Raw genomic sequence first — 24,437 nt, forward strand, 5'->3', positions numbered from 1 at the left:
TGTCCAATAGACTTGCTTGGCTGCTGTCATGGCCAAATAAGTTCATTCAGGTCAAATAGCTGAAGGACAGAAGTAGTACCGGTAGTATGAGCACTGCATTAATTTACACCTAAAGATATTGAGCTCATCATTCCAGCTGCTTAATTACAACATGGATATCATTCCACTGAGAGTATATTAGGTGGCCCTACAAAGGTTGGTAGTATTAAGTCTAAACTAATTTTTATTACTGAGGCCTGTGACACCTTTCCATCACTCTCCGGAGATAATTCTAGTATGAACACTTTTTGAAACGTGATAGCAAAGTGCCCAAACCCACTGCTACAGCCGACTCAAATCCTTAACAGCAAAGATAAACAGATTTGTAAGACAAGGAAGTGAGTTTAGACTGCAATACTTGGACTGGTGATAATGACACACAAATAATGAATACTGCCTGGGAACAGATTTATTTATTTTTACACTACCCTTTCACAAGGATTATAACGACTAGCAACAGTCTCAGAAGAGAATGTGAGCAAATTTTTTAAGGAAGCCTATTCTGGGAAAAGTGCGCAAATTGCCATTCCTTCTGAAAATGCTAATTTCCCAGCTGTCTCCTGTTTAAATATTTTCCATGTCACAAACCCTGAGTAAGCAATGATGTTGGAACCGATAAACCGTAAGCCTGTTTTGGGTCAGGGACTCAAAGTATCAGACACTGGAACAACATGAAAGCCTGCCAATTTGCATTTTCAGAGGATGTCGGCAATAGAATTCCACACATTTCTCTTATCACAGGTTTCCTTTAAACAAGTATGCTCTTGCACAATCTTATGTCTTGTACACACAGGTAAAAAAAAATGGCCGAAATCAGTCGTTTTGTCAGGAACCAGCTGACTTTCAGCCCTTGTGTACAGCTGTCTGTTCTACAGAAGCCAGTCTCATAAATGACTTCTATGCAACAGGTGTGCTAGAAAATCAGACCAGTGCTTGCAGCCAATGCTGATCAGTGTGTTCTGGCGGGGGGGGGGGGGGGGTATTTAGTCCCTCCATCAGAACATAAAGGCAAAGTGGGGGAGATTTCAGCACCAACATCGCTTGTGTTAATACAGTGATCTCCCACTGAGCAAAAAAAAAAAAAAAAAACTGTGTGTACCCAGCTTTAGTGTAGAATGGAACCTATGTGCGCTTACTGCAATTTAAAGTGAAATAATGATCTACACTATATTGCCAAAAGTATTGGGACACACCTCCAAATCACTGGATTCAGGTGCTCCAATCACCGCTTTGGCCACAGGTGTATAAAATCAAGCACCTAGGCATGCAGACTGCTTCTACAAACATTTGTGAAAGAATGGGTCACTCTCAGGAGCTCAGTAAATTCAAGTGTGGTACCATGATAAGTTGCCAGCTGTGCAATAAGTCCATCCGTGAAATTTCCTTGCTACTAAATATTCCACGGTCAGCTGTTAGTGGTATTATAACAAAGTGGAAGCAACTGGGAACAGCAGCAACTACCAGGTGGTAGGCCATGTAAAATGACAGAGCGGAGTCAGCGCATGCAGAAGTCGCCAACAATCTGCACATTCAATAGCTAAAGTCCTCCAAACTTCATGTGGCTTTCAGATTAGCACAGCAGTGCGTAGAGAGCTTCATTGAATGGGTTTCCATGGCCTAACAGCTACATCCAAACCCTACATCCGAAAGTGCAATGCAAAGCGTCGGATGCTGTGGTTTAAAGCACTCTAGAGCAGTGGAGAAATGTCCTCTGGAGTGATCAATCACACTTCTCTGTCTGGCAATCCGATGGACATGTCTGTGTTTGGCGGTTGCCAGGAGAAAGGTACTTGCCTGACTGCATTGTGCCAAGTGTAAAGTTTGGTGGAGGGGGGATTATGGTGTGAGGATGGGTTGGGCTAGGCACCTTAGTTTCACTGAAGAGAACTTTTAAGGTGTCAGCATACCAAGACATTTTGGACAATTTCATGCTCCCAACTTTGTGAGAACAGTTTGGGGATAGCCCCTTTCTGTTCTAACATGACTGTGCACCAGTGCAAAAAGCAAGGTCCATAAAGATATGGATGAGTGAGTTTGGAGTGGAGGAATTTGACCTCAACCCGACAGAACACCTTTGGGAGGAGAGACTGTGAGCCAGGCCTTCTCGTCCGACATCAGTGACTAACCTAACAAATGAGCCTCTGGAAGAATGGTCAAACATTCCCATAGTAACACTTCTAAACCTCGTGGACAACCTTCCCAGAAGAACTAAAGCTTTTATAGCTGCAGAGAGTGGGCCAACTCAATATTGAACCCTACGACTAAGACTGGGATGCCATTAAAGTTCATGTGCGTATATGCGTCCCAATACTTTTTGCAATAAAGTGTATATGCTAATGCTACAATAAGGAAAGCATCCGTAAAGATATCTAAAATAAGGGGTTAAGCGGGATTAAAGAAAAAAAATCTAAAATACTGTGATTACCACCATTATACCCAAACGACTAAGTACATACAGTCATTTTTATGTTACTACCCATTCTGCTAACACACAAAATATAAAAAATGAAATATTTCTTAGGTAAGCTGTGGGGCTATTAGAACATGTGACTTGCCAACTTGGAATGAATACATCACAATCTATTTAATCCTCTGGCTATGAAAATAGACATGTTATTTAAATCTCCCTGCAGTAGCTAGGGATTTTAAGATAAAGTATATGGAACAGTGTGCTTACATTATGTATGCTGGACATGAACAACCTGCAACACGGTGTTACAAATACAAATAATGCACTTCTTATAAGCTGAAAATGGCTCTGATACCGTGGGTGAAGGCCATGACAAGTGTAAGATACACTGCAGTAGCACATCTTTATAGCAAGAAGCCATTTTATTAATACATTTAACTATTAAAAAAAAAAAAAAAAAGTCAAAAAAACATACAGTTTATAATATTAGATTTAGAGAGGGGAAGAGAACTTCAGCTGGTGGATGGTTAACCGTAACGCATGTCCTTTAAAAGGAACTATTTCACTTCTGTTTAGTTAAGCTTGGTAACAGGTTGATCTGTCAATGCTTAAAATGGTTGCAAACTCTCACACATACCCAGTAAAGCAACTATCATCAGATAATACAGAGATGAAAAATCTTCCTACATAGGTTGTACCTATTTATCTGCAGTCATTTCAGCCGTAGACCATTTTAAAAATGCACAGATCAAAGATCATCAAAGATTTTGATGGAAAAGTCATGGAGGAGGCCAGGAGCAGAGAAAATTACCCAGCTAGGTTTTAAAGAGATTTAGTTTGGGGAAGTGGTGCAACATCCATGTTGATATGTCAGTTAGTAATACAAGACTGAAGGAGTGAGGTGAGGAGTAGAGAGATAGATTTGGGTGTCATTGGTTCAGAGGCGGTATTGGAAGCAATGGGAGCTTATCAAGTGAACAAGAGAGGAGGTGTAGATAGAGAAGAGAGGGGGGTCTAAGAACAGAGCCTTAGGGAAGAAAGAGGCAGCTGAGAGGAGGAGCCAGAGTTATAGGTAACACTGAAGGAGCTCTAATATAGATAGGAGAACCAGGAAAGAGCAGAATCCTGGAGGCCAAGGGAGTGGAGTTTATTGAGAAGGAGCAGGTGGTCAACAGTATCAAAGACCACAGAAAGGTCTAGTAGTAAGAATATGCTGCGAGTGAAAGCAGACAGTAAGGGGTCAATATGGCTATTTTCAGTGAGGTAGGAGCTCAGACGGTTGTAGACTAAGCATTCTAAAAGTTTAGAGGTGAATAGGAACAAGGAGATAGGTCCTAAGTTGTTCAGCTTGGTTGGGTCCAATAAGGGCTTTTTGAGGGTGATCTTTTAATGCTTTAGAGGGTAGGGGAAGGTGCCAGTAGATAGGGCGAGATTGAAGACACGAGTGGGATAGAAGAGGGCAACCGTAGTAGTTGAGAGGGAACAGAATCAGGGGGAAATTTGGTGAGGCGGGCATCAGAGAAAGGTTTGGTAACAACAAGGTCAAAGGTATTACCATTAAAATGAGTGGATGTCTGTGTCCATTGTGTTAGGTCAAAAAATTAAGTTGAGATGTGGTGAGGCTTTTAACATTAACGGGGGATGTTAAAGTCACCAAGAATGATAGTGGATATTTCAGAGGAGAGAAAGTAGGGTAACCTGGCAGAGAAGTCATCAAAAAAGAATGATACTGGTCCAGGAGGCCATTAAATCACTCCAATTCTCAGAGAAATTGGAGAAAACAGACGAATACAGTGGGAGTCAAAAAAGAAAAGAGATAGAGAGGGAGGGATAGGAAGGGCTTGAGAGGTGCTCAGTGGAGATAGATGGAATTCAACGCCACCTCCTTTCCATCCACTAGGCCTGGGTGAGTGAGTCCAGTGGAGGCCACCATAGGAGAGGGCAGCAATAGAAGCCGAGTCAGAATCTCGAAGCCAGATTTTAGTGATGGCAAGCATGTTAAAGCAATGGGAGATAAAAAGGTTATGCACAGATGTGAGCTTGTTATAGATAGAGCAGTCATTCCAAGGGGCACACGAGATTGGAGGGCTAGGTTTTGGAAGCAGGGGGATAGAAATTAAACGGAGTGAGAAATTACGCTCAGTGTTTTAAATAGAGACAAGTACACAGTATAGAAGGATGTGCTTTTTTTCATATTTAATGTGTGAAGTTTACAACCAATTTTAAGTTACTTTAACGAAATCTTAGCTAGATGTAAAAGTAAATTCACAATTTAAGATTACTGCATTGGTAGGTGCATCTTAAAATACACAAGTTTCAGGCCATTGATAACTTAGTTAGGGTCCTTTCCACTCAGGTCTGCCTGTCAAGGTTTTCAGGAGGACCTGATCAGGAGCTACATGCAAATCTATGGGCAGGCACATCTAAAACGTACATGTCTGTTTACATCTGCCTACCTCTAGAAGCTTAAGTAAGTTGAGGGAAGGAGCCCGCTTTTTCCATTCTGACATGTTTTGTTGGAGAGTTATTGAACAAAACTGAGCAGAAGATTTGAAGTAGGTGACCGTTAGGTCTTGAACTCTCATGGCAAATCTCATTGTGAGGATCTCAGTTGTCAAACATGAGCTTGACGAAAAAGGCTGGAGAGCAGACCAGTCAAAAGCCTGGAGCAGCTGAATTGTTTTGTGGACATTTCCTGAGAGCTGCAAAAGAGATAAATCTTTCAGAAGTTCATTCAGATAGTTTACTACTTGGCTGCCCTGAGTTTTGAGAAGGGCAAGCAAGGGTGCCAAGACCTCAGTGAACCCCCCCCCCCCCCCAAAGCAGAGGATAGGCCAAGAGATAGTATGAAAAAACTAGCAGTGTTTTTATTTTTTTACACTGCGAAGTGTAGTAAGCTCTGATGAGGTGGGTTAATGGGAACATGCAGATCGGCAACTTGGATGTCAATGGACGCCATGTATTCCCCTTGTCTCAGATAAGCAATTACTGACGGACAGATATCTTTATTGGGCTTTGATATCATGAGCAAGTTTAAGTAGAATCCTTTGAGCCTGTTTTGTGGCAGTACTGGCACAACCACTCTCAGGGACAAGAGGTGGTCCACAGTATTCTGTACCTAACTGTCCTTGGACAGTTTTTGCCTGACTTGAAAGAAGGAAGCAGTGAGGTGGCAGTCATGAATTCTATATTGTACCCCTTGGAAACCACCAAGTGAACCAACAGGTCTGGGACATCTATGACGTAGAGAGGCAAACAAATGTACCCTTCATCATAAAAAGGGCTTTGGGGAAAGCTTGGTGGCCTTTGTAGGCCACGCCTTGTCCTGGAAGAAATGGCTGAACTTTGGTTCTGAAGTCAAAGCCTGGTTAGAGCAGTTAACTGCTCATTTAGAAGATTGAGAAGAGCTAGCGGTTGCTGAGGAGGTTGGTTTTGGAACCTTCCATTGTGGAAGTAGAATGTTTCCACCTGTAACCTCTTTGCTGAATTGCCTTACCAAAAAGACATCTTCCTAGAAAGGGCATATGTGTGAGGCATCTTTTACAGGCAGCTTCAGCTGTCCAAGCTTTAAGACGTAAGATTCTGTGCATGTGAATGGAGATTAGAGCCATTCTGGAGATGTGCCTAATGATATGTATCTAGGCATCCACACAAAAAAAGGAGAGCAGAAGGCAACTGCTATAATTGCTGTGTAACAGCATGATCTTGAAATACAGGGTCATGTTGGTTGATCATTGTTCTAGTTCAGGTAGTTGCAGTTTGATATACTGAAATTGCAGCAAGAGCTGGTTGCAGGGCTAGGCCTGCCAGGTTAAAGAGAGCTTTCAGAAGTGTCTGAAATTTTCTTTCTGCAAAATATTTGAAAGAAGGAACATCACATCCTCACCAGATACAATGAGATGTTTGTTGAGGACAAAGACAGCAGGATCAACCTCAGGAAAAGACACTTCTTTCTAAATTCAAGACTTTCAGGTTAGCAGCCTGGATGTCTAAGGCTTTAACATTTTCAGTCAATGTTAACCCTAAGTCAATGATCCAGAAAAATCATACAGATCATACAGAAAATCAGAAATCCTGATCTGGGTACTGTGCATTTATGTGTGCTTCCAAGCAAGTCTGTTGGGTTGCCATTAAGAATGAATGTAAGTGTAGCCCCAGTGCAACAGTGTGAACCCAAGGACCCATTCACACCAGAAAGTTGTGGTAACGTGGGTGTTACAATAATGCATACAATACACATACATTAGAGCACAGCAGTGGCACTCCTTTGCAAAGAGAACCCCAATGCACAAAGGGAATGCAGAAGAACTGCAGTGTACTGCAATGATAGGTAACGCACAACCATGATGCCTCAGATATTTTAGATGTTCAAGTGAATGGGCTGCCATAACGCAAAACATGTTAATGTTCGCCAAAACATGTGTTACTGCAAAGCACCAGGACACCAAGGTGTAGAGGGGTCCTAAGGTAAGACTGCTTTTCCTACGCAGGGTAAAGCAAAAAGCTCATTTTAATTTAGCCCTACTCAACAGCATATACTGTTGGGTTTTTGTTTATCACATAATTATTTTTGGTATTCAGGCCAACATTATAAACAACTGAATGGGGTAGCCATGAGCGCGAAATTTGAGCTAAGTTTAGCAAACATTTTTATGGCTCACAATCAGAGACCCGAACTAATTTTTTACCGTAGGTTCACTGATTATCTGCTGTTCATTTAGGAAGGTTCAGAGCAGAGTTTGCATGATTTAATGCAAATATTAAATAAAAATACTCAGAAAATTAGGTTGGAATATCAGTTACTAAACAGATCAGTTTTTTTTATTTAATTATTTTTAGAGATGGTGATCAGTTGGCCACCAAGGTTTATTTTAAACTGACAGACAGAAATAGCTATTTATCGATTTAATACTAGTCATCCCCCCATCTGATTAAGGAACATACCGAAGGGACAAATTATGAAAGTAAGAAGGAATTGCACTTGTGAAACTGATTTTAGAGAACAGTCTTTCACTATTAGAAACCAATTCATACAAAAGGGACACTCAGCATAACAACTAGACAGAATTGCTGAGGAAGTAGCTTTGGTTCCGAGGGATGATATTTTAAGAGAGTAGACTACACATCAGACCAATAGTAAATAATAGATAGAAAAGGCTTTTCTGCATGCCGAAAGTGTCACTCATGTAGAATAGCTAAGGAGTAGGAGGAATTTTATATCTGGGGTGACAAATAGGACTCATGAGATTGCAGAGTTTATTTTATATGACACCACCCATGTGGTCTATGTTTTGCAGTGCACTTGTGGCCTTCAATATGTGGGCTGGACCAAACACCCCTTAAAAAGAGACTGGCGGAGCATGTACACAATATAATTATAGGTTTTTGCAGCCATAGTGTATCACTACATTTTAGAGAAGTACATGAAAAAAATCTTGAGGGTTTACAATTTTGGGGAGTAGATACAATATATCCATCTTGGAGGGGGTCCAACATTTTGAGGGATCTCTCCAAGAGGGGGACAAAATGGATAAACCAGCTCAGGACTTTGACCCCATTGCCCCTTAATGTGGAGGTGGACATTAATTGTTTTAACAGTGATGTCCAACTTGTAATGGCTATATATATATCTGGTAAATACTCCTTTGGGGCGTATACATCTTTTATCAGAAAGAAGGCAGATCGATATTGCATTTATGTCATTGTCATTTGGAGGATGTTTTAACGCTAAAACAGACAAAATCTGTTTTAGGCAAAATCAGATAAATTGTCATGAATTGACTTGTTTGATTTAATATATTGTATAATGTTTTTAATATTTGAATTATATGTAATTTTTTGTTCGTCATTCTAGAAGGTTTGTTACTTAACTGGGATTATATTATGATCATTGTTTGATAGAAATATATATATATATATATATATATATATATATATATATATATATATATATATATATATATATATATTCTATGCTTATGTGTTGCGGGATTTCCTGCATGGTAGGGGTTGGGGAAAGACCTGGCAACCTACCCTGTAAAATTGCTAAGAGAAATCATGGAAAAAGTCGCTTACGCGTGACGGTCCATGCAATCGCCAAGGGTCGGATACGACTGAATGGATAGAAAGATGATGTGTTGAATTATATATTGCTCTCCAGGTATTTTGATGTCTGTGAGGTGTAGTATCAGCACCGACCATAAGATGGAGCTATTTCGTGTTGGCAGTGTCACACATTATTCGGCATTGTTGGAGTTACAGATTAAAGTGTTACTAAACCCACAACAGTAAAATCAGTCTGTATATGCAGTAAAGCATGCTTGTTATACTCACTGTGGAACCTAAGGGGTTAAACCTCCGCATTGTGTAAAAATGCTGTTTGTTTCCTGACTTCTCTGATTCTCCCCTTTTTCCAGTGCTCCCCTCTTATCTCCTAATAAGACATATTGTGTGGAAACACTCTTCAGATGATCAGTTTGGTGTGTATTGCTACAGAGGTTTTTCTTTTCTTGGGAGAGTGCATGTGATCAGCACAGGGCCAATCCGCACTGAACTGACAGAGGTCAGGGGTTCTGCATCCTCCTAGAGCAGAAAGGAAACTCCTCCTATAAGCTTAAACCAGTGCTCTGCTGAACATTGATAGAAGTCATAAGACTGCTCTAACTGCTGATGAGAAAAGGTATTTAGCAGTTTATATTTACTAAAATAATTGCATTTCCATGTACTGTGGGAGACCAGATAGAGTAAATGCAGGGTCCTGGGTTTAGTAACACTTTAGGGATAGGAAAAAACAAAAACAACATTGCTGTGTGGTCAAACATTTAAAGAATTCAGGTGACAAAACATGTCAGGATCCAACTGCACAGCAACCTATGACCACCTCATATCCCCCGCTCGTGGCTAGCAAAGGTGAATGGCTGAGACGTCACTAATGCAGCATACCACACTATGTGGAGAGACAGGTGTGACTATTGATGGGTTGATTATACAACTCCTGTTTGTGAGTAGGATTTTGTTGGATGTTAAAAACTTGTTTTAGTAGAGTTACACTATTGATCTTTTCTTTTCCTTCTATGGAGTATTCACTGCTCAGAGTTGACCGATGATTGTGCATTACTTCTACCCGCTATCATAGCGATGTGGAGGGAGTGCAGATTTAAGGAGGAGCATTTGAATACAAGTGCTTATGCTTATTATTTCATAGATAAGCCATATTACTTTGTGAGTGTCAGACTGGGGAGTGTTTTGAGAACAAAGTGTTGTGGAGAAGGGTCTGCAAGCTCAATGCACTCACTTAGAGTCTACAAAGTCACATGGTGACCAGATTGCGGGATGGACTTATGACACACAGTTTTTGTGGACTCATATATGATTGTTTTCTATTCATTAACACAACAATTGTAAATGGAGTGAACATTTCACAGATTGCTTTAGCACTTTCATTTTATGATTTTTTTAAATTTTATTTTGAATATTTACTTGTGCTGCCAGTAATTTAGTGTTGTATTTACTGTACCTACCTTCATTTGGTTACTAACAACTCCATTTAGCTTTAGAAAAGTCTTATGTAGGCCATAAGTCACTGGTGTCACACTTTACACAAGGCTCTCAATGGAATCCCATTATGACATTGCCAATTGGCCTAGCACTGTCACATGCAGTCAGTCATATGCTCCCGCATACCCAGAAGTACTGGGTAATTCCAGCTTGCTGCATTTTTGATGCAGCATTAAGCAAGTGTATCCTCAGTTGGGATGAACATGTAGAATTCCCTGTTTTTGCACATTATCGTGTGGAGATGCAAACAAAATATCCCATATCTTGCACAACAGGTACAATACCTTGCCCCAATCTCTCTGACTCTCAGTACTAGCTGAGGGCATCTTTGCCTTCTTTTTACTTTGTTTCAGTTTTTCACCAGCCTTCACCACTTCAGTTGAATCATTTTTACAGGAAGGACAATACCTAAAGAAAGAAAATAATATACATTCTATAGGTAAGCACACACGGTTTCGTTTATCAATAATACTAACAGTTCTATACCCTATATATTGTACTACCCAAACAACTGGAAACAACATACTGAAATGCAATAGTAAAAACGGTACCCACAGAAATGACATGCTTGTTGCCTAAAAACAAAGAAGATGGGAGATAAGATTGTATACAGGGTAAACATGTTTTTCCATCACCACTGGCAGTAGTGTTTCATCAGTGAAGAGGGTTACCAGCGAGGTTACAATTTTAGGCCAATATCCAACAGCAGGCAATGCATGTTAAAGGGCTAATGCACCCAAACCAGAAAAAAAGTGAAAGCTGGCTTGTTAAGGCTCCTGCTGGCTGCATACTGACCTACTCCTAGGTAAACCCAGCTGCTAAAATGTAAAAATTAAAATTGATTTAGAATGTACGCATACCTTGCTGCAGTAGTTTTTTTTGGTACACTGTATGTGTGTCGTACATTATAAGCACCTACATATGGAATGAACTACAATGGAGCAGTAGATTTATTACACAGTTCCAAGATAGATCGATCTATCTATATTTTTCTTATCCTTTTTTTTTTAAAAGTGATATTAAAGCAGATTAAAAAAAAAAATAAACGTTATACTTGGCTGCTCTGTGCAGTGGTTTTGTACAGAGCAGCCCCAATCCTCTTAAGTCCACTGTCAGCACTCCTTGCCCTGCCCTCCTGCCCCCTAGCAAGCAGATTCCTCCAAGGGCTCTCAAGCCACTGCTCTGTGTATCTATTCACACACTAGCGTGGCTCGCCCCGCTCTCTCCTCACTGGCGGTGATTGACAATAATGGGAGCAAATGGCTCTTGATGCTGTCTCAGTCAATGAAGAGTCGTCCCCTGCTCTCCAGGGACATCACTGGATTGAGAGAAGGCTCAGGTAAGAGTGTTAGGGGGGGCAGGGGGGCCTGCTGCACACAGGTGATTTTAAACCATAGAATGCATGAAGATGAAAAACCTTGAGCCTTTACAGCCACTTCAACAGCTTATGTAAAAAAGAAGCATTAGGATACCAAATTTTTGCAATACATATAGACATACTGTATACAGCCTTTAATGAGATCTTTATTTTGTGGCATACATCATAGTTCACAAGAACAATAAGTGATGGGCTATCATCCGGGAATGGGGGGGGGGGGGGAGATTTTAGTTTGAGGTCTCCACTCCTCTTGTTCTAGGGTCCCACCCTTCCATGTCTAAGGAGTGGAAAGGGTCCTACGAGGTGTTGACTAAGGGGGGATTGTGGAGGCAGAGCGCAAGAACAGAAAGAGAATAGGAGGACAGCAAGATAAATTGAGAGGGGGGATAAGGGGGAGGTGCTGGCCTTTTAAAATAATTCCCATGTACATTTTTTTACTGCTTAAGTGGTATACATGAGCCGATTAATTGAATTACTCTCCCATAGGACCAGGAAAATGTCATGAGGACAAAAACCAGGATTTTGTACTTACCATAATATCCCTTAGTGAACTCCAAAGCAGATTTTATAGTTGGTACAAAAGTCCTGTTTTCTATATTGTTTATTAAGGGACACGGGATCAGAAAAAAATCAGACACAACTTGTACATCCAAAAACGGCAACTGCAACAAAAACACTAACAGGCCTACATTCACACCGGTGCTTTAAAATTCCTGTTGCTGCAAGTAGCTAGGTGCGGCTGTCTGCATGGTCAACATAAATGCAGCGATCATCACAGGTAATCACTAGTTGTGCTGAGAACGGCGAATAGATGCAGCTGCTGGCAACTGGTCATGATAGTGAATGGGGCTGGTGGCCACACCTGGCTGCTCACAGCAGCAGCAGGAATCAGAAGACTCCTGCCACTGCAACATGCATCAGCCTTAATCGCCCGTGTGAATGCAGCCTAACAGTGCAAACACCGTGTGCAGCCTGCAACTCAAAGAGCTGTCTGAAAGACCATACATCCAGGTTCGCATCAGCTAAGGCCTAGTAGAATGTAGGAAGAAATGAGACATTTTAGACTTATAGATGCAAGAAAGAAGTCCCCCCTTTTAGTTTGGGAAGAGTGAACAAGATTAAGTAAGGACCCTAAAATATTTCTGCTCTTGCAACACTGGCAATAGTTCCCTATTTAGAGAGCTTGAAGAGCAGCCTGGAGGACTGCTAGCCTGTGCAGAGACACAAATAGGTTGGACATCATGAACTGGGCTGGATGTAAAGAGCAGAACTCTAGTTTGTAGCCCCTGAATACCACGTTCTTTGCCTATGCGCCCAGCATGTTTTAAGACCAGGCATGCAGAGGATTTTTCTGTAGATCTGGAAATTTTAAAAGATTTGAAAGCCAAGGGCCTGCCATGGAATTGGGTCCAAGCTTGATTTAGGTGTGACTTTGGAATAGGAGGCCATGAAGAAACACAGAGAAATCTTTTTAATATCGATGGATGGGTAAAATTTCCCAAATTGAGGCTTACTTTGCAAACAGAGAAATCTTTAATAGTTGTCCAAAGAAGCACCAAAAAGTTTTTAGCTGTCAAAAGGCATGCACAATAAGCATTTTTTTTTAACTGTTGTTCTGCAAATAACATTTTAGCCAAAGAGTTCTGTGTAGATCAACTGAAAGGAGACTCATGCAGGAAATGAGACAGACAATACCCACTAAACCATCAATACAATAGTGTAAATAAAAGAGGCCATAAGTTTCAAGTGTTTCGTAACCAACTGATCAGTAAAAATAGTTCCTCTGACAAATTCTTAGTGCAGTCCCCTAATGTCTGCCAGATTGACATGATAGTTATGGCAGGTTGCATTTTTGAACCTGCCAGGCAAAAGAAGGATTTGGAAACAATCAGTGGTTTATGAAGATCGGAAATCACTGAATCCATGGTAGAACATCACTTTTTTTTTTATCTGCAACAGAACGCTCAGAGGCCACAACAGCTGCAAGAATGATCAAAAAGGACGCAGGAGGGAATGACCCTCATGTTCTGAAACAGCTATTATGGTAGTGATTTTTGTTCATATATTCTAGCATAGTATCAGAAAACCCCTCCCTAGATAAAGCAGAGGAAGGATCCACACACCTGAAAGAGCTAAAAAGACACTCATAGAAGAGTGTGAATTCACGCAGGTGACAGGGATCAGTCACTGAGGAGGGACACTCCAAGCTTCCCCATAGTGTTGGATGTAGAGCTTTAAGGGATAAAGTTCACCTTTTGGAACATGTTAAAGGTTGCACCTGTTTTTAAGGTGGAACATGTAACATGTTCCTATTGCTGCAGCCGCTGCCCAATCCCCCCTCTCCCTGTGACAGAAGTATGGGGAGAAACTCCCCATGCTAGATGTCACTTCAAAAACAGCGTGGCCGTGCAGGGCTCCACTCACGTGGCGTGTCATTCATTGTGTTCTGTGAATGAACTACAAGTCCCGACAGCCTTAGCAGCCGTCAGCTTGTAGTTCTAAGTGAACTACCATGGCGCTGTGGAGCGCCATGGTAGCTAATTGAATCTTCCTGGCAGTATATGTTTGCGGGCCAGCAGATATACTGACAGGTCTGCAGGAGACCTGCATGGCACCATCTGCTGATCACTGGTGCAATGCTTTACAGGTTCCTGCAACCAAAAAACAATAAATGCATATTATTTTTGGTTAAAAATCCTTTAATACATCCAAGGGACTCCTCCCTTTGTGTTTGGGATTCAAGATATTGAACTGTAGCTAAGGCATATAAACACACCATAAAAAATAAAAACAAAAAACACCTTGGTAGCTCAGAAACAGAGTAGGAAAGGTACAGTTGCAAGAAAAAGTATGTGAACCCCTTGGGATTACATGGAGTTTTGCAAGAATTGGGCATAAAATGTGCTCTGAACGTCATCTAAGTCAAAACAATAGAAGAACACAGTCTGCTGAACATAATACTACACAAACATTAGATGTTGCCATGGTTTAATTGCACATAACTTGTAAACATTCACAGTGCAGGGAGGAAAAAGTATGTGAGGCCCTAGCTTAATGACTTCTCCCAGAGCTAATTGGAGCCAGGAGTGAGCCAACCTTGACTCCAATCAGTGTGATGATATTGGATGTGTTGCTGACAGCTGTCCTGCCCTTAAAAAACACACACCTGTTTGGGTTTACTGGTTTGAAGAAGCACTGTCTGGTGTGAACCATGCCTCGCAGAAAAGAGCTCTCAGAAGACCTACGATCAAGAATTGTTGACTTGTTGCATGAAGCTGGAAAGGGTTACAAAAGTATCCCCAAAAGCCTTGATGTTCATGTGTCCACGGTAAGACAGACTGTCTACAAATGGAGAAAGTTTAGCACTGTTGCTACTCTCCCTAGGCGTGGTCGTCCTGTAAAAATGACTGCAAGAGCACAGCGCAGAATGCTGCATGAGGTAAAGAAGAATCCCAGAGTGTCAGCTAAAGACCTACAGAAATCTCTGGCACATGCTAACATTTTTGTTGACACATCTACAATAAGGAAAACATTAAACAAGAATGGAGTACATGGGAGGACACCACGGAGGAAGCCATTTCTGTCCAAAAAGAATATTGCAGCACGTTTGAAGTTTGCAAAAGAGCACCTGGATGTTCCACAGCACTACTGGCAAAATATACTGTGGACAGATGAAACCAAGATTGAGTTGTTTGGGAAGAACACACAACACTATGTGTGGAGAAAAAAAGGAACAGCACACCAACATCAAAACCTCATCCCCACTGTGAAACATGGCGGAGGGAGCATCATGGTTTGGGGTTGCTTTGCTGCCTCAGGGCCTGGACGGATTGTTGTCATTGTTGGGAAAATGAATTCCAGAGTTTATCAAGACATTTTGCAGGAAAACGTACGACCATCTGTCCGCCAACTGAAGCTCTGCAGAGGATGGGAGATGCAACAGGACAATGACCCAAAGCATACAAGTAATTCAACAAAACAATGGCTGCAACAGCACAGAATACACCTTCTGGAGTGGCCCAGTCAGAGTCCTGACCTCAACCCGATTGAAATGCTGTGGCATGACCTTAAGAGAGCGATTCACACCAGACATCCCAAGAATATTGCTACACTGAAACAGTTTTGTGAAGAGGAGTGGTCCAAAATGACTCCAGATCGTTGTGCAGGTCTGATCTGCAACTACAGGAAACGTTTGGTTGAGGTTATTGCTGCCAAAGGAGGGTCAACCAGTTATTAAGTCCAAAGGTTCACATACTTTTTCCTCCCTGCACTGTGAATGTTTACATGTTATGTGCAATTAAACCATGGCAACATCTAATGTTTGTGTAGTATTATGTTCAGCAGACTGTGTTCTTCTATTGTTGTGACTTAGATGACGTTCAGAGCACATTTTATGCCCAATTCATGCAAAACTCCACGTAATCCCAAGGGGTTCACATACTTTTTCTTGCAACTGTATATAATGGCCTTGGGTGACGGAGTCACTGTAGGCAGTAACAATTGTGTTTGCAGCTTCAGCAGACCCAGGAACTACCTCACACTGAAAGCAGGAACAGATGGTGCAGTGTGTGCACAGCCCTGAAGGTAGTGAAGCAGCACTTTTTTTCTACAGTGCATAAACCCATTCCCACAAAAACTGATAGAATAGGAAAAACAAAACAGTGAGAAAAAATACCAGCAAATATGCTAGGCTCAGAATATAGACATAAAAGGACAAGAGCCCTCAGAGACTTACTATAATTGTGGACATAGAATGTATTCTGAATCTAGCACACACAGTACTAAGGGACTGAAGAGTGCCATATGCAGAGTCCAGTGCCCAAGGCTCACATTCCAAGTTATGTTTACTTTGTCTGTGGGCATGCTCACTTTTGAGTCCTCATGGACTAGGTTACACCAGAGGCTGTGGTATGGCCCCTGAACCTGGTAAAGTGCCCTGTGGCTAACAAGCCACTATAGTAGATGTCTTGGGAGCACCACAAGCAGAGCCCAGCACCTAAGGAGCACATCACAACCAGGCCCTGCAATGTTTGAACCAACATGGTCTGGGTTCTGACCTTCAATATAAAGTCTAGAGAAAAAAAAAAAAAGAAAAGGAAAAGGCCATCCATTCTCCAAGGACACTAGAAAAAAATTAAGCATTGTGGGAGTTGGAGGGTAAGTATCTGGCTGGTTTTATTTGCCAGTGTCAAATCCTTCCTAAAGGTGACAGTTTAACCCAGTTGTCTGATTTACTTGTGTCCCTTTATAGAGACCATAAATAAATAGATTTCCTTGAATTTAAATACGTTTATGAATTCAAAAAAGGAAAGATAAAAAATATTCACCTAAAAAGTATATACCATAGTCTTACAACAATTTTCCAAAAACAGGAATTACATTTTAACACCGATCAATGTTTAAACCAGGGACAACCAAATATGAGATTCCCCCGGGAAATTGGTATAACTGTAAACTATTAAGAAAAAAAACATACCAGTCTTCATCTTCAGGTATCTTTGACAGTGGTGGGTTTAGGCAGTAAATGTGGTAGGCCATGTTACACTCATCACACAGCAGCTGCATATGGGCATCCTGCTTCCCTCCACACACATAACAGGAACAAAATCTGCATTCTGTTTCTGGGTCTGCTTTGCAGTACTTGCATTCAGGACCACTCTTCCCTGTAAAATGAAGGTGTGGTCAGGATCTGTTAACTGGCCAAATAAGGAATGAAGTGCCAGGTTCTAAATGCAGTTCTGTTTTTTTTTTTTAGTTGTTTTCTCCTTGCTTCCTGTTCTGTCTGACAGCAAGGTCTGAGGAGGTGAGAGGGAATCTCCTCATTGAGGACACAGATGGCAATAAAATCCTGACAATGCGTCTAACTCCTCCTCACTTTTTTTTTTTGCATCTTGAACCCCAGTTGAGGAGATTTTTATGTCATTTCCTGACCACTATGAAATAAACATGAAATGAAGAGAAATTACCAAAATAAGTGATTTAAATAAATAAATTTAGACAGCAAATAAAAAGGTGACAGATTTATAACCGTTCTTCACTCTGTCCAATTGAAAGATTTTGGTTGGAGTTGTGTTTTACAGCATAATGAAATGCAGCAATATACAAATACAAAAAAACTCTGCAAAAGTGTTCCTAACCATTGGAATTCCGGATGATTTTACCCCCTTCATGACCAGGGCATTTTTTGCTATTCAGTACTGCCCTACTTTAAATTGCAATTACGCGGTCATGCAATACTGTATGCGAATTACATTTTTCGCATTTTTTTTTTTACACAAATAGAGCTTTCTATTGGTGGTATTTGTACCCCACTGGGTTTTTTATTTTTTGCTATATAAAAAAATGTTTTGGAACAGAAAGTAGAAATTATATCTTATAAAATCAAATTTTCAACTTAGGCCAATATGTATTCTGCTACATGTCTTTGGGAAAAAAGACCCAATAATTGGATATTAAATGGTCTGTGTGAAAGGTATAGTATCTCAAGCTATGGCATGTATGTATATATATATATATATATATATATATATATATATATATATATATATATATATATATATATATATATATATATATATATATATATTTTTTTTTTTTTTAAATTGATCAATTCTGATATACTGACAACCGATCACAGTACAAATTCCCACCAAATGACCCTTTTTTGGCATTTAGTAAGAGGCATGGCGAGTTATTTGAAGTTGTAATTTTTCACAATTTTGTTGAAAATAAAGGAATTGAATAAAATTTGCTTTTTTTTTTACATTTCTTTTTCACTGTCACCAGTGCAGTACAGTGTCATGACATGACTGATGTGGTGGTGCTCATAATTATATGTTCAATTTTTTTTTAAACTTTTTTCTTCATTTTTTACGATTTTTTTTTTTTACATACTTTCATCAGAGTAGTTCAGTATCGCCATAGTAACACTATTACTCAGAGGGGGCGATCAGGGATTTTTTTTCCACGTTGTTTGCCATTACAATAAAGCTCATTGTAATGGCAAAGTTTTCATCTGTCACGAATGGGTTACACGCATGACAGCTGTGATTACTAGTGATTGGCTACAGCTAACCACATGGTAGAAGGTGCTGTGATTGGCCCAGGTACCATGTGATAGCTGTGGGCCAATTACAACATAGGAAACACAGCAATTATGAATTACTTCATAACTTTGCTGACATGTGATCGTATAGCAAGCACATGATCATCGGGCCCCCGAGTACCGGGATCCACATTCCGCTGTATCCAGCGGACACAGCAGTCTCGGGAGCTGTGTGCCCCTAACCTGGAGCAGGCTGGATGACATACATGTACATGATCTGGCCTAAAAGTACTGTGGGTGGTCGGCAAGTGGTTAAAACCATTGCTTAATTGTAAATAGAGATGGAAAGGGAAAATTCCCTATCGGTCTATTTCGCCTATGTCCTGCTCGGAAGATTTATTTTTACGGTCCTGGAGGCACAACAGAAAATGAGGAAATCTCTCCAATGGGAATAAAATTTAAAGAGTTTTCATATAAACAGGTATTCCAATAGCCCCTATGAAAAATAGTCACATGCCCCACAAAAGCCCTCTGATAATGCCAGTAATCTAGAAGTTGAAACATTACCATGATAACAATAGCACCCTAAAACTGACCATAGATGGAGAGAAATTTGAATAAAAATTCTAAGGAAAAGATTTAGGAAAATGTATACAAAAAAAAAAAAAAAAAAAAACTTAGAACATGCTAAATGCTGCTTGAAAGAGTTTGTTTGCTTTTAACATTTGATTTTGGGATGAATGGACTTTACCAAACAAAAACCACATACATTGTTAGAAATGTGTTTGTTCAAGAAAAATTTTCCATCCTGCTCCTTCAAATTTTCTCAAACATCAATTTGACCCAATAATGATTACAAAAATAAATATTCTTTTCCTAAGAACTTTCCTTCAAAATTCTGCACATCTATGGTCAGCTTTAGTGCCTTCTCTAGTCATTCTGTTGACAGAAAAATTAAATGGCTACCCCTATTTACTTAGATAGCAAACATGCACTGCCTCTTTCTCTCATCATTGCTAGGTCCACAATGTCCACAGTTTTATAAAGGAAAACGTATTAAATCCTTTTAAGTATATACAATTGCCTACAGTAGAGCTTGAATTACAAAACCAAAAAACTACAGCCTTGAGCTTGAAGATTTGTAGAAAATGTTCTTTACTTCCAGCATATAGTTAAAAGGACACATTTTATAGATCACTTTCTCATCTCAGTTACAGAACAAAAACACTTACTCTTAAACTCTCCATCTCCAGATGACAGAGGGTATGCCCCAGGTTTCTCTATCTTGTAAATTTCCTCAGAAAAAACTATCTTACAGTCATTTATAGCATCTTCAGGACCCCTAAAAGAAAAACATATCAAATCAAGCACTTTGTGTAAAAAATAAATAAATACACACACATATATACATATATATATATATATATATATATAAAATCATATTAATCACACACACACTATATTGCTAAAAGTATCGGGACACCCCTCCAAATCACTGGTTTCAGGTGTTCAAATCACCTCCATGGCCACTCGTGTATAAAATCAAGCACCTAGGAATACAGACTGCTTCTACAAACATTTGTGAAAGAATGGGTCGATCCCAGGAACTCAGTGAATTCAAGAGTGGTACCATGATAGGTTGCCACCTGTGCATCTGTGAAGTTTCCTTGCTACTAAATATTCTACGGTCAACTGTTAGTGGCATTATAACAAAGTTGAAGCAACTGGGAACAGCAGCAAGTCAGCCACGAAGTGGTAGGCCACGTAAAATGACAGAGTGGGGTCAGCGCATGCTGAAGCACACAGTGCGCAGAAGTCACCAACTGTCTGCAGAGTCAATAGCTAAAGCCTCCAAAAACTTCATGTGGCCTTCAGACTAGCACAACAGTGTATAGAGAGCTTCATGGAATGGGTTTCCATGGCCGAGCCGATGCAATGCAAAGCGTCAGATGCAGTGGTGTAAAGCACGCCGCCACTGGACTCTAGAGCAGTGGAGACGTGTTCTCTGGAGTAATGAATCACACTTCTCTGTCTGGCAATCCGATGGATATGTCTGGGTTTGGCGGTTGCCAGAACGGTACTTGCCTGACTGCTTTGTGCCAAGTGTAAAGTTTGGTGGAGGGGGGATTATGGTGTGGGGTTGTTTTTCAGGGGTTTGGCTTGGCCCCTTTGTTCCAGTTAAGGGAACTCTTAAGGCGTTAGCATACCAAGACATTTTGGACAATTTCATGCTCCCAACTTTGTGGGAACAGTCTGGGGATGGCCCATACCTGTTCCAACATGGCTGTGCACCAGTGCACAAAGCAAGGTCCATAAAGTCATGGATGAGCAAGTTTGGGGTGAAGGAAAAAATTATAAGTAACTTTTCCTATGCCCTGGATTTTCTTCGCTGTGCACAGTGTAGGGCATATTCCTGTTCACTTCCAGAAACAAACTTCACCAGAAGAAACTTTTCCTCATTTGGGTAGTTTTGCCTAATGGGGGAACCAAGGAAACACTTGCTGTCCCACCTGTATTCGATGTTGATAAGGACCAATGCCCCACAGAATCTTCCCTTTCTTCAACATTGGGAAAAAGATTTAGGAATTGCTTTTACACAAACTCAAAAAGACAAAATTTTATCACTTGCTTATAAATCCTCAATTGCGAGTAAATACCAAGGAGGAAGTTATAAACTCCTTACAAGGTGGTACTTAACTCCATCAGTGATGTATTGTATCTCCCCCCAGACTTCCAATTTATGTTGGCGCTGTGGGTAGTCAGAAGGTACCCTACTTCATATTTTTTGGGCATGCCCAAAACTAAATGAATTTTGGAGGATGGTAGAAGGAACAATTAAATAAATAAATGGAGTGTCTCTTGAGAGGAATCTGACTGTGTACCTACTTCACGATACACCTTTACCTTACAGGAAATATAAAGACTCTGTGTTAAAACATCTTATTACGGTGGCAAAGGCATGTTTTGCAGCTTTTTTGGAAAAGCCAGGACTCGCCAACTAAGTCACATCAGCTTGCAAGAATAGCGGAAATCCAAATAATTGAAGATTTAACTATGGCTGAGAGAGAACAGAGTGAGATGTACTGGGATATATGGTCCGTGAGACAATCAGTAAGATAAAGATATATCCAAGAGGTGGGAACTTGGGTATATCAAGTGGAGGGGGGAGAGATAGGAGAGGGGGAAGGGGGGAAAGAGATAGGAGAAGGGGGAAGGGGGGAAAGAGATAGGAGAAGGGGGAAGGGGGGAAAGAGATAGGAGAAGGGGGAAGGGGGGAAAGAGATAGGAGAAGGGGGAAGGGGGGAAAGAGATAGGAGAAGGGGAAGGGGGGAAAGAGATAGGAGAAGGGGGGAAAGAGATAGGAGAAGGGGAAGGGGGGAAAGAGATAGGAGAAGGGGAAGGGGGGAAAGAGATAGGAGGAGAGGGGGAAGAGATAGGAGGAGAGGGGGAAGAGATAGGAGAGGGGGAAGGGGGAGAGGGGTTGGGGGGAGATACGAGAGGAAAGTTGGGGAGGTTTGAGTATTTGGTTATTTGATGGGGTTTTTTTTTGGTTGTTTCAGGTAATAAGGGTAAAGAACAGTCAGCATGTTTAAATATAGAAGGTCCTTTTGATAGAACAGGAATTTTACTTATGTAACTAGGTAATAGGTTCACATGTGATAAAAGTCTATGGGTATGGTAGCGGATCTGTTACAGTTTGTATTCGAGGGTTTAAATAAGATGTATATTCATTAATTCTGAAGATATATAAAGAATTTATAAAAAAAAAAGAAAAACTGAGGCTCAAAGTTTGTTGTGTATGGGGCTGCGTAGCCATAGACCAATCAGTGGGCCCATGCTGACCCATGTCCACATCCAAAAGCACACAAGCATCAGAACTATACAAGGGTGCAATAAAAGCCGGTGGCCTGGTCTGATGAATCAGGTTTTCTTTTACATCATGTGGCCAGGGGTGTGTGAGTCACTTACCTGGTGAAGAGATTGCAGCAGGATGCAGTATGGGAAGAAGGCAAGCTTACAGAGGCAGTGTGAGGCTTTGGGCAACGTTCTGCTGGGAAAACTTGGTCCCGCCATTCATATGGATGTTATTTTGACACCTACCACCTACCTAAACATTGCTGATGATCATGTAAACCCCTTAATGGAAACGCTATTCCCTGATGGCAGTGGTATCTGTTAGCAAGATAATGTGCCCTGCAACACTGCAAGAATGGTTCAAGAATGGTATGAGGAACACAAGAGTTTGAGGTGCCTCCAAATTCACCAGATGTCGATCCATCGAGCATCTGTGGGATGTGCTGGGAAACCAAGTCAAATTCATGAAGGCCCCATTTCACAGCTTATAGGAATCAAAGGATCTGTTATTGAACTGACAGCTTGGTGACAGATACCGTCAGAGGTTGAATGGAGTGAATACTGTGACAGTTTTATATATTTTTTTTTCCAGTTCAACATAGGAACCAGTTGACATGTTGCAATGACTGAATGCAAAAAATGGCTCAGAAATTCAGTTTCATATTTTTAGGCACATTACCTATTCAGCCCTGTGTACATGTAATCTGAACTTGAATCAATAACTCGACATATCTGGGAGCTGATGCTTGAGAACAGCAGATGAGCATATGTCTAAAAAGGCATTTACAGCCTTTAAAGTCCCATAAACATACGTAAACCATATGAGGTATAGCTTTATACGCAATTTGAAAGTGTGACATGTTTGGTATTTATTTACTCAGCATAACATATCTTTTATATTTTACAAAAAAAAGTGGGTATTAAATTGTGTTTTTGTGCATTAAAATTCAGTATAAAGGCCAGTTCACAACACAAAAGCGCCCTCTAGATACATTTCGGATACAGTTTTACTTATAGTTCACAGCACACTCCGGTTCCGATGCAGTTTGCTATGATCCGGTACAGTTCTGTGCAGAAAAATACAGCATGTTCTACTTTTTTTTTTTTCTGCACCAGAAACTGACTGCACGGGTGTGCACTAGGGCCATTGCAATACATGGAAAACACTGCATGCATTTTTGATGCAGAAAAAACCCACACTGGACTGCATCTAATATGAATGAGCCTTCAAAGTGTATTTTTTCCAAAAAAATTGAGTTAGAAAAAAGCTGCACAAATACCATGTAACACTTACCATTTTATTCTCTAGGGCCTCTGCTTAAAATATATATAATGTTTAGGGGGGGTTCTAATTAGTTTTGTAGCAAAAAAAAAAAATATTTGTAGGAGAGCAACGTCAGAATAGGCCCATACTGAAAGTGGTTAATGGCTGCAAAGTTCCAAGGAAACTTGGATGCAATAGAGGGAGATTTGACACTTGCCAATACTCACTAGCTGTGTTTTTGGCTAGATTCAAATCAGAATTCAGGTGAGCGATGGTTGTAATCTTGTGTATCCAAGAAGTCAACTGAAAAAACATCAGAGTTTATAATCTTGGGTGAACTAACCTCTTAAAGCACAATTTTACAAAGTCAGGTTCAGGTTTAATTACTTGCGACTTTAACATGGAGCTAAAGGTAAAAATACTTACCTCTGTTCCAACAGGCCAACACCTGTGGATTCTCTTGCTGGCATCTCCTCCCTAGCTTCTTCAGGGTATTGGTCCTTGGATGTCTTGACTGGCTAGTACAGGATGATGTCACTCCCATGCACGTGCAGGAGTGCAGTCATACCGGCACACATTCAGTTGTACATTTTTCAGGACACAGTGAATAGTCAGGCAAGTGTATTTTACTGCAGCAGACACACTGCATGTCTCTGCTGCAATAAAGACCCTGCACGCTTGCAATTTTTGTTTTATTAACTTCAGTTCCACTTTAAAGAGTTACTTCACAACCGGTCTTATTTTTTTACCCTCTCTTACCCATCATGCAGTGCTGTCCTCAATTCACATACCAACCTGCCCAGAGGATCCAGCATTATCTTGCTACAATCTGCTGCTCAAGTGTGACAGCTCATGTCCTATGCTGCCATGTTGGTCCAACTGTGTCTTC

At 40.7% G+C, this 24,437-nt stretch overlaps 1 protein-coding gene across 1 annotated transcript in view; it reads right to left on the minus strand.

Moving 5' to 3' along the window:
- Positions 1–24,437, minus strand: part of UHRF2 (ubiquitin like with PHD and ring finger domains 2) — a 135,483-nt gene that overhangs the window by 31,094 nt on the left and 79,952 nt on the right. The window contains exons 5-7 of the mRNA XM_089678134.1: positions 19,662–19,771; positions 16,861–17,047; positions 10,291–10,414 (exon numbers count right to left, since the gene is read on the minus strand). Coding sequence (XP_089534260.1) covers positions 10,291–10,414; positions 16,861–17,047; positions 19,662–19,771 — 421 coding nt within the window. The remainder of the gene's footprint in view (positions 1–10,290; positions 10,415–16,860; positions 17,048–19,661; positions 19,772–24,437) is intronic.

Source organism: Staurois parvus, unplaced genomic scaffold (assembly GCF_062004578.1).
Source record: "Staurois parvus isolate SC_StPar_1 unplaced genomic scaffold, SC_StPar_1.0 ptg000198l, whole genome shotgun sequence".
NCBI lineage: Eukaryota > Metazoa > Chordata > Amphibia > Anura > Ranidae > Staurois > Staurois parvus.